General features: G+C 34.9%; 1 protein-coding gene across 1 annotated transcript; it reads left to right on the forward strand.

The window, feature by feature from the left end:
* Window positions 1-5,524: 5,524 nt before the first annotated feature.
* On the forward strand, window positions 5,525-11,667 carry LOC127857078 (uncharacterized). The gene is made up of 4 exons (XM_052393410.1): window positions 5,525-5,645; window positions 6,159-6,208; window positions 7,705-7,835; window positions 11,352-11,667. The coding sequence occupies exons 1-4, from the start codon at window positions 5,576-5,578 to the stop codon at window positions 11,443-11,445; spliced, it is 345 nt and encodes a 114-aa protein (XP_052249370.1). The 5' UTR covers window positions 5,525-5,575; the 3' UTR covers window positions 11,446-11,667.
* The last annotated feature ends 349 nt before the right edge of the window (window positions 11,668-12,016 follow it).

Here is a 12,016-nt window from a genome sequence, read left to right on the forward strand (position 1 = left end):
TAGTTAACAGTAAAGATGGTATTGTTTTACGGCAAACGAAGTTAAACTCCTTGTCTCTATTAAAAATAATAGCATATACAAATAAAAATTACAAAACTATGGGCTTCCATCCTGAGCTTAGAACCAGAAGAAAACATGTGTTTATTGCATGGAATTTCAGCCGAATAAACTTCTTAATGTGACTTGAACACTTACACGTGGGTGTAAAATAGCGTGAACCCAAACTACCATACTCGCAACAATCACGCACCAATGACTGAATTTTGACTACTACTCTAGTAGTGTTATTATTACTGCTGCAGCTATTACTACTACTACAACAACAACTAATACTGCTGCTACAGCTGCTACTGCAGCTGCTTCTACTGCAGCTGCTTCTACTACTACTATTACTTCTACTACTACTACTATTACAAATACTGCTACCACTACTACCAGTCCCACTACCACAACTACAAGTCTCACTACCACTACCACTACTACCAGTCTCACTACCACTACCGCCACTACTATCACTACTACTACTACTACTACTACTACTACAACAACTACTGCTACTACTACTGCTATCTCTTAATACTACTACTACTACAACAACTACTACTTCCGCTTCTACTGGTGGTGCTGGTACTGCTACTACACTGCTACTGCTACTATTTCTACTCCTGATCCTGCTACTACTACTACTTCCACTGCCACCAGTCTCACTACCACTATCACTACTACCAGTCTCACTAGCAATACCGCTACTACTACTACTACTACTACTACTACTACTACTACTACTTCTACTACTACTACTACTACTACTACTACTACTACTACTACTACTACTACTACTACTACTACTACTACTACTACTACTACTACTACTACTACTACTACTACTACTACTACTACTACTACTACTACTACTACTACTACTTCTACTACTACTACTACTACTACAATTACTACTACAACAACAACTACTTCTACTAATACTACTACTACTACTACTACTACTACTACTACTACTACTACTACAACTACTACTACAACTACTACTACTACTACTACTACTACTACTACTACTACTACTACTACTACTACTACTACTACATTTACTACTACTACTGCTACTACTACTACTACTGCTACTACTACTACTTCCACTGCTACTACTACTACTACTACTACTACTACTACTACTACTACTACTACTACTACTACTACTACTACTACTACTACTACTACTACTACTACTACTACTACTACTACTTCTACTGCAGCTACTTCTGCTTCTACTGCTACTGCTGCTACTCCGTCTACTGCTGCTACTGCTAGTACTCCTGATACCGTGCTACTGCTACTACTGCTGCTACTGCTGCTAGTGCTGTCGCTGCTACTACTGCTGCTGCTACTCATGCTGCTGCTACTCATGCTGCTTCTACTGCTTCTGCTGCAGCTTCTACTACTACTACAACAACTACTAATAAATGTTACTACTGTGACTACTGCTACTGCTGCTTCTGCTGCTACTGCTGCTACTGCTGCTACTACTGCTGCAGCTGCTGCTTCTGCTGCTACTACGCTGCTACTGCTGATACTGCTGATACTGCTGCTGCTGCTTATGCTGCTGCTGCTTATGCTGCTGCTGATACTGCTGCTACTGTTGCTGCTGCTGCTGTTATTGCTGCTACTAGATTCCGCTATTTTTACTTAAGTGAAAAAGTTACTATAACACCTTGCTTGCAGATTAAAAAAATGCTCCCACACCGGTCGATACATGACATTCTCTCGACGCTCTCTCGACGCGCGACAAATCAGTCGACAATCTTGACTGTGGACTGATTTGTCGCGCGTCGAGAGAATGTCGTGTGTCGACCTAGTGATTTTACGAGAGAATGTGAGAACGTATCCTCGTTTTTAAATCTAAATACATCAAAGCAGAAGAACGCAACAATATATGCTTGTTCAAGCTGATTCAAATAAATAGTAAAAGTTGTATCAAAGCCTGAACGCGAAATCAAGAGAAGGTACCCACAACTGCATACCTTTTCCGTAGATTTCAATGAAAAAACGTCCTTTTTTAATTAGACCTGCTCACACATACATACAATTTAATCGTGTTCACAAACTCCGAACATGAAATTAACGAAAATAAAGAAATTGATATATACTGTCAATACCGTTTCTAAAGGATGAATAATCAATTGAGAGTGCGAAATGCTCAATGATTTTAATTCGAAATAATGCTGTTTTCAGTATTACTGATAATGGGTTTGATGAATCAAAGGAAGAAGACTGCGAAGTGATCGTGAAAACATTTAACAAAGATATTCTACAGATTGAGGCCCACGACATCAAGTTAGACAGAGTGCATCGCATAGGTCCATATTCCAACAGTAAAACACGACCGATAGTCGCCAAGTTCCACGACTACAACGACCGCGAACGAGTGCGTAAACAGGCTTACGTCGACGCCATAAAAACGGAACTCTCCAGACGTAAAATGGGTGTCGGTATCCAACGACCACAGCTACATAGAGAAGCTAGACAGGCCCTATTCCCGCACTCAAAGCAAGCGGAAGCAATTTAGTGTGTTAATTAGAACAGATGTAATAATATGTTAACTGTATTAACTATGATTATTGTTTCCATTTGCCTAATTTATATATATATATTTGGATAAAGCAATTATCATTGTATTATTATTGATTCTATTCTTTGAATTATTTTGACATGTCTTTTTTTTCTCTTTTGTTTTACCTAACTATTCGTATTCATCGTTTTGTGTTGTACTTCTCAAATACATGTACCATGTCTTTGCTTTCTCGCAAACACATACCGTGTATAGGCTATAAATTTGCAATATGCTGTTTTATACCTAATAAATATTATGTTATGTTATGTTATGATAACGACACAAACCTTTTGCATTTTTCACACTAGCGAGTTGTTGGCGCGTTAGGTTTTGTCCTTGTGAATAAACAAAATAGTAAAACATAGACATAAAAATTAACAAACAGTTCATTGGTTACAATGCATATTAGACGATACCATAGATGGGCTATTGTAGGACATGGCGATAATAAATTATTTATGAATGACCTGGCATCGCCATTTACTCGATTTAAAGGGAGGTACAAATGTCTCAAAAGTGATGATAAAATCGCTTTTTAACTGACATGAAACTCATCGTGGGAGATAACCGTAATGAAGTGAGTCAACGAAATCGCCCTAGCTTTTAAACGGACTGAAATAGGAATGCAAATTGAGGTACAAATGTCTCAAAAGTGATGATAAAATCGCTTCTTAACTGACTTGAAACGCATCATGGGTGATAACCGTAATTAAGTTAGTGAACGAAATCGCCCTAGCTTTTAAACGGACTGAAATAGGAATGCAGTTTAAAGTAAAAAAAAATACATGTACATTATAAAGCATGTATTGGGGTAAAGGCTAATAGAAGAAATAGTAATAGTAGTAGTGGTGGTAGTAGCAGTAGTGGTGGTGTTGTTAGTGTTGGATGTGGTAATGGTGGTGGTCGTGGTCGTGGTGCTGGTGGTGGTGGTGCTGGTAGTGGTGCAGTAGTAGTAGTAGTAGTAGTAGTAGTAGTAGTAGTAGTAGTAGTAGTAGTAGTAGTAGTAGTAGTGGTAGTGGTAGTAGCAGTGGTTGTGGTAGTGGTAGTGGTAGTAGTAGTAGTAGTAGTAGTAGTAGTAGTAGTAGTAGTAGTAGTAGTAGTAGTAGTAGTAGTAGTAGTAGTAGTAGTAGTAGTAGTAGTAGTAGTAGTAGTAGTAGTAGTAGTAGTAGTAGTAGGAGTGGTAGTGGTAGTAGTAGTAATAGTAGTAGTGGTAGTGGTAGTGGTAGTAGTAGTGGTTGTGGTAGTGGTAGTGGTAGAAGTAGTAGTAGTAGTAGTAGAAGTAGTAGTAGTAGTTGTAGTAGTAGTAGTAGTAGTAGTAGTAGTAGTAGTAATAGTAGTAGTAGTAGTAGTAGTAATAGTAGTAGTAGTAGTAGTAGTAGTAGCAGTAGTAGTACTACTAGTAGTAGTAGTAGTAGTAGTAGTAGTAGTAGTAGTAGTAGTAGTAGTAGTAGTAGTAGTAGTAGTAGTAGTAGTGGTAGTGGTAGTGGTAGTGGTTGTGGTAGTGGTCGTGGTAGTAGTAGTAGTAGTAGTAGTAGTAGTAGTAGTAGTAGTAGTAGTAGTAGTAGTAGTAGTAGTAGTAGTAGTAGTAGTAGTAGTAGTAGTAGTAGTAGTAGTAGCAGTAGTAGTAGTAGTAGTAGTAGTAGTAGTAGTAGTAGTAGGAGCTTAATCCCCAGCGTTCATGCCAACAGAAAAGTATTGACATAAATAAAAGCCTGAGAGATAAGGGTTATTTGAGGGCATCCTTATGTTCTACAGTGTTTGACACAATCCTCGTAATTATTTTGGTCAGTTTTAGTTATTTCGCATACTCGATCTGTAAACGTCTTACCAGCTTTCTAGCCAACGATTGCTCCTTCTTTCGAAGTACTTGGCTTATTTTGGAATAAAATCGTCGTACAACATTCAATACGCATTCCGTCCAGAAATTGGGTTTAGACCCAAAAGCATATTTAAGATTTTGGTTGCGATACTTGAGCTTTCTATGGCTGAATGACAGGCAACATCCCACATGCAAGAGTTCATACATCAGAAACGTGAAGATATCAATAGAGAGTTGATAAAAAAATGTTAAATTACTTGAAACCAATTTGAAAAGAAAAAAAAACTGACTCAAAGGCCTAATTTACGGAACGTCTGGCCCTTAAACGGGGTCGCCTACTTAGTGTATAGGCCTACAATTCAATATCTTTAAAATCGTCACACTCAGTTGACCTTAGCATTGATTTTGTCTGATAGGGGTTGGGGGCTGAGCAGTGTGCGGTACGAGAACAAATTAATATAATGCATGTGATAATTGGGCGTGTAGTGTATCCAATGAACTTGATTAACATAGTCCTTAAACATATTACTTACTTCATTGATGTCGCGCAAACATATCTTTACGGCCGTGCCTTATTCGTACAGTCATGTTATTTTTGTAATTCAATCATCAAATACTTATACCCGAGAAAGAGCATTTGCCAAAAAAACAGCATACTTAATTCACATACGCACACTCATCTGTTCTATTGTACAAATACATATGTATATACATGTATATTTACTACATGAAGGTATCAATGAGCAAATTAAGTAAATATCTGTCCATTTATTCAATAAACGTCAAATGTTAATGTAGTTTCTCTTTTTAACAAGACTTATTTATAAAAACTATTTATATCAAAGTTAAAAGACGGGGCGATCACGAAATTTAATGTTTTCCGGTTAAATGAATAATCATTTTCAAAATAGACACTTCAAACGGCAACGGGGGAAGGGGGGGGGAGATTACATTAACGATTAAAATCAGCAATTATTCCAAAGGTAAAATGGAGGTCAACTTGTGAAATCGACAACCGTGTCCGTTACATACTAAAATGAGTAGGTGCGTGTGTATAAATAAGGAAGGGTTTTGGTCCTAGGTAACTGTGCTGTTACTCGCAATACATTGCTGCGGACATACCTGTTAGGATGAAGATCGTTCTTGCTGCTTGTTTAGCCTTTGCGGTCGTTTGGGGACAAGGACGGAGCGAAAAAGCAGGTATTTCCTGTAGTATATGTCTTATCAACATAAAAAGAAAAATACGTTTATGGTGCTCGTTGATTTATCTGTTCATAAGTCACTCACAGTCATGCTGTTAAACCTAGCAATAAATAACATGAAATAGATCTAGTCATTGTGTTATTGTAGTCGGATTATGTTCACATGTTTTTTACGCATTATTGTTGTTTATCGACCACAAAATACTTGTTGATGTTCTGATGCAGGTGTGTAAAGCATCTCGAGCTTACTTCCTGTCATCGTTGCACACATAAATAAACATCGATACCTTAACCATTGTTGCTTCAAATGCTAGGTCATTTTAGGACATATGTAACATTTATTGGACAGTACATGCCAATACAAAATAAATATAAATATCCAATGAGGTATACCAGTAAATAGTGATAAAGAATATTAAGTAAGTGCTTTATGTGGCGTTTTTAAGTTATAATCAAGCAGATGATGTAAACAACAAAGCACTTGGTGATATTTCTGAGATCTTGGTTCCAGATGAACTTGAAAAAGCTGAACTACTTGATGCAGCGAATAGAGCGCAACAGGTAATGGCCATTGTCTATTTGTTATAATTCATTTCATAGTAAAACGGAAAAATAAAGAATCAAGATTTATTATTTTATAGATATGCTGTTGGTAACGTCCGTTGATTTAAACCAGAATGAAACAACGCGTTTGCAACACAGAAAACTGCGAATTGGAAGCGATACGTGCATTTAGCTTCCGCATTGCAATTACTAAAAATACAACTACTACCCTCGGAATCTCAATGTTATCTCAGTGTTGTTGTTTGTATACTTGTTGTTTTATTGAAAAATGTCAAAGTGAATAAGCTACATATTTTTTAATAATACTTCTCAAATGATATTCACATTCTACAGGATTGTTATATTATAATTCTATACATTCGGATATACAAAACAGCAAACCTACTTACCTACTTACCAGACCAAAAAATTATTTGAAACTTAAGCAAACACTTTTTTAACGCAACACGTACTCAAATCAATAAAGCTCTCTTATTAAAGAACGGATTTTGTTGAAATTTGGACTCAGACTTATTCAACACAAATCTAATACTTCATGTAAATTTAATTGAAGTTGATCAACAGTAAATTATCAAACATAACAAATTAACACAATTACTGAAAAAATTAAAATTCTCAAAATCGTACATTTTAAAATAATAATGCGAAAAGCAAATCGCATTGACTTACAAGTCTTAGTGACCGATCGCCTGCATCATTTTGCTCATGAATATACATACGAGCCATGTTGTTTTTCTTATTAATGTTATATTTGCATGGTTAAAAAACCCACCTTGAATGATGAAATTAAATTGGAATTGTGTAGCGTTGCACTACACTTGATGACTTTTCGAACGCAGCATTTTTCAAACTTAAATATCTCAGTTATGAGTACATATTTCTATTTAAAAATGTAAATGTGATCATTTGCCTATAGTTTGTTCACGCAAACGTTTTAAATCATTCATCCGTGACAATCGGATGCTTCAGCAAGTGATGAAGGTAGCCTGAGAGAGAGAGAGAGAGAGAGAGAGAGAGAGAGAGAGAGAGAGAGAGAGAGAGAGAGAGAGAGAGAGAGAGAGAGAGAGAGAGAGAGAGAGATTTTTTAAGTAATTGTGTTTGGGTTTATCAACCCAACTTAAATGAAGAAATTTAACTAAAATAAGAATCATATCGCGTTTCACCATTTCCACGTGTTAAAAATGAAACCACTTCTAACTAACGTGCACACGCGCCCGATTGTCACGAATGAATGATTTTATAATAATCGCGCACAAAATATAGTCAAATGATCACACGTGCAATTTTAAATCAACATCTTAAGTCATAACTGAGATATTCAAGTTTGAAAAGGGTTGCGTTAGAAAAGTCCCCAAGTGTATATAGCTCATCTTCAAAACACAACAATGGATTGATAATACCATCATAAAAACACATACAATACCAATATTATCAATAATTATAGTGGGTCAACTAGAAAACCATGTTACACTATTCTTATTCTATATACACAGTATCCCAAGCCAAAAGTAAGGAGTTCAGAACAAGACTTCTGTGACGTCATCTGCGAGGAAGCAGACGAACAAGAGATGGAGGCTTGTGTCCTATGGTGTGAGCTTGAGCTTGATCACGCGGTTAAACAGAGGTACTATTTACAATATATTGCTTAGTATGTGATAGTTCAGAAATCAGTTAAGAATTATTTAATGCGTATAACGCAAAAGACAAATACGACGAAAAACGTTTCCAACTGAAAACGAATACATTGAAATTTTCGAAATTCTATATTAAATTATCGTTTCTCAATGATATTTGAAGATAATTTTATAAAGCTGGATATTTCTCTTATCAAGTTGATAACATGTGGTTAAGTTCTTTTTAACTTTTTTTACTGTTATCTTTTACGTTTAGCGATTGTGAGCTAAAGTATTTAACTTTTTTATAAATTATAACCGAGTACGTTTACATTTTGTGAAAACTGATGGGACAAAGAAAACGAATAAATTAACATTATTAACTTTAAAAGAAAAACATTAAAAGGCTAAACTGTTATACAAGCTGTATAAGGATATAATTTATGTTGTAACGATGATATAAGCTCACATAACCTTGGTGATAATGGTTTTGCCGTAAATATCAGGTAACGGGCAAAGACAAGAAAACATATATCCGTTTGCTCTAGCAAGTTTTTTCTTAAGAAATCAAATAAATCCCTTGTTCCTCATATATAACATATATCAGCTTTAGGAATTTTCATTGTATTGCATTTAAATCTTAGAAGAAATGGCTTTCCAAAATGCTATCCGTGATGTACTGCTTAAATCTCCCACCTATTTTCTTCATGTAGATGACATATTTATATTTACGTGTTCTTATCTTTATCTTTTTCAATTGTGTATTAATTGCTTACTTTTAAAGGGGAACGATTGAATGATATAATATTTGCATTTACAATATGCCATAATAAACTGTATGTTTAAATGAACATTGCTGACACTAATCGAACACGAAAAAAATAATGCATGTACTAGATCTGAACTATTTTGTTACAAAACATAGTTGGTTAATCGAATACTCAACTGTATTTGTTGTGCTTTGTTAACATTAAAAGTTTGTCAACTGTTGTTTTTTTTCAGTTGTCTATATAATGCTCAAAGTCGTTAAATATAAATAGTTATTAACTGATTATGAAACAGTATTAAATAATGCCTATTGAGCTTTTTTGATAATTGATGGACAAACGTGTTCGTCTTAAAGTGCTATTATGGGCATTTTCACTGCTGAATTGAGCTGAAAAGAATTAACAGGTCAAAAGAGTTAGTTAAAATGTGGTGAGAGATCAATTATCTGCAACTTATATTGCTACCAGTTGTTTATAAAAATATATATTATATTCGATATTTTACATGACTCACCCAGTCCTCTAAGCCGAAATGATCCGTGAAACAAAATTGTGCCTTTGTGTCGTATGAACGAATCTGCATGAAAACTACATTTAGACTCACAAAGTACGGTTGATATTCAAATGCATTATTTTTTTATTTCCGGGTTATTGTTTTAGTATGTTGATGCTGCATTAACAAATATAAGTGAATATGAAGTGAAAACACCAAAAATAAACAACGGTTGCGATAGACACCTATAAACATAGCATATACTGTTAGATGCCCATAATATCACTTTATCCCATCAACAGACGTGCATTGTCGAAATAAACCACTGTGGAATATATTTTTCTTTATTTCGGCAATGCTGAAATATAGCTGTCACGCGCGGCGGACTCTTATAGTCATATTATTCGGAATCAATTATAAAGTTATAATTTTAGAAAAATCGAATCAGATTCAACAGAACAATCAATTTGATACCAAAATGTTATATATTTTAAACCCTAAATGCAACACAAACAGAGCAAAACATTGTTTACAAATATTAAGTGCGCGTACTCATGACGTCATTATTAACACATCAAACGACAAAAGTCATATTCTTTCCCGCTAAAGCTGCAGTTTTTTAGTATTTTTATTATTATTTCTTATAAATCGGGGACGTAGAGGTATGATTAATAGAAAAACAGGTTAGTGACTGATCTTTTTGTAATATATTAGGCTCGGGACGAATAAAATAATAAAACCATGTTTGCTTAAAATAACTTTGGGATTTTCCGTGTACCGGTAGATCTAGCTAGTTCTATTTTCCTATTCTATTTTTAAAGAAATAGTCTAATTGACGACTAAGAAAATTGTTGGGATAAATCGAATACTAGGTCGGTAACGAATAAAGCGAAGTTTATTTTTGCTCGGCCCGAAAATCTGAACCACTCGCCAAGGCTCGTGATTTTCTAAGCCTCGCAAAATAAACTTCGCTTTATTCGGCACCGACCTAGTATTCTATATTTAATACACTTTTGATAGATTTTCCAGGTTTTGATAAGGTTATCCACTGGATAACCTTTGATAGGCAAACAATATCCATTTTTATACGATTGGTTACTGGAGGCAAAATCGAAAGACATATTTTTAATAAATTTGCATTCAGTGTTCGGATAAGAGGTTATTTGGCATTCTAACACGGCATGCGACTTGTTTTCTATAGACAAAGAAGGAAATCAAGTGTGGGTTATTCTGCAATAACTTATGGGCGGAGCTAAATGTTTCGAAAATAGTTCCGATTAAATAAAGAAAATATTGCAGTAAAATGCACGTGCTAAAACCCGCTCTAAAAGAAATGTAATAAATGTAGCATGTATATAAAAATAATGAAACAACAAATTGTATATTTGGTGCTAATTGGCATAACCACGTCTACAAAGAATGTTATTTGTTAAGAAACGTAATTCAGTAAACATTTATAGCATGTCAGCTTTTCAGTAGCATCAATACACGTGACGTCATTAAGTTTCTACGATTGTTGTGTTCAATGAAAGTGACGTCATTTGCAAAATATTTATGAATGAAAATGACGTCATATGTTTGTACAATTCAATGACGTCACTAAATAGTGAACTTAGTACTAAGAAGGGCGGGGTATTGAAAAATATAGTTCACGTCCTAAAGCTTGAACCAAAACAATCAGAATCGTGTTAGAATCGGAATAATATTTTTATATGATGGTTTGTTGTCGAATAACCCACAGTAAGTTGTATAGATGCGTGTTATCACATCAATCGTGCTTCGCACTCGTGATTTAATTCCTACGCATCTATACTTCTTACTGTGGGTTATTCGACAACAAACCATGATAGAAACATATTATTTCTTAATTAAACTTTTGCCGAAAAGTGATACTAGTAAATTGAGTCATGTAACAAAACCTTGAACCACTGGTTTTTAAAGTGAGTCATTCCCCTTGTCCATTTGTTTAATAATTTTATGTGTATTTCTGACTGTCCATTTGCTACGTATTTGCGAAATGGACCATATTCGTTTGGTAACTAATCACCTGTCTACAATATATTGCCACGTTCTTCGAATAGGAGGCTTAAGTGTTAGGAAAGTATTTCCAACGAAGCATATTTGCATATACAATTTACTTTGTTTCGAGCAGGTGCAATGATGTAGATGAAAATCAAGTTGGTTTGTATTTTGCTTTGAGAAACTATTAAAATGAAGACCTTTTCGACTAACTCGACTTTTACCTTTAATAAAAATATGTTTTTCAGAGAAAGCAGTGGAAATTACAAAAGAGGGTTTAGAATCCGTTGGCCAGCCCCCAGAATTCGTGTACCAGCTCCCGATATCAGGTTTAGAAAGTAAACAAACCGGCGAGAAAACAACAAACCAGCATGCACAGCTACCTATATAACTCTTATGATAGTAAAACATATGTAAAAGCTTTTGTAAACTGTTCACTTTGAATGGGAGAAAATAAATGATGACAATTCTTTTTCCAACGCCAACTTATTCTCATTTTTTCACTAGAGCAAAAATAAAAAATAAAAATATGTTTTAATGTATGTTGTATTATGTTTCAATCTGTAATAAAATGGTGTATCAAATTGTTTCGTTTGTTCTTCTACGTTCCAAGAGAAATATATACGTCATGAACACATGTAAACACCGATAATTGTGAAGATGTGTACAGCTGGATGTCCATTTTTAGATGGTCGCTTTAGCGACCGTCTAAAGTGCTTAGTGTAAAATTCAGGTCGGACGGCCTAGGTACGATTAGCCCAATTCCCGCTTACTACGCGTATCTGCGCAAGAAAGAGTTGTATAATTTATGCAAGAGGGTTGAGTTCTCCAATTATGTTTATTCACAAATGGAAACATTATATTAATATCGTGTTAAATGCAATATTTTCGAATGGTGTTTTATAGAAAAGAA

The sequence above is a fragment of the Dreissena polymorpha genome, chromosome 14, assembly GCF_020536995.1.
Source record: "Dreissena polymorpha isolate Duluth1 chromosome 14, UMN_Dpol_1.0, whole genome shotgun sequence".
Lineage (NCBI taxonomy): Eukaryota > Metazoa > Mollusca > Bivalvia > Myida > Dreissenidae > Dreissena > Dreissena polymorpha.

What these genes read in the sequence shown, in the direction of transcription:
- LOC127857078 (XM_052393410.1), top strand. Translation starts at nt 5,576, where the DNA reads ATGAAGATCGTTCTTGCTGCTTGTTTAGCCTTTGCGGTCGTTTGGGGA. An exon ending in AGGACGGAGCGAAAAAGCAG is followed by an intron (nt 5,646 to 6,158) that starts GTATTTCCTGTA and finishes TCTTGGTTCCAG; the next exon opens with ATGAACTTGAAAAAGCTGAA. An exon ending in GATCACGCGGTTAAACAGAG is followed by an intron (nt 7,836 to 11,351) that starts GTACTATTTACA and finishes TATGTTTTTCAG; the next exon opens with AGAAAGCAGTGGAAATTACA.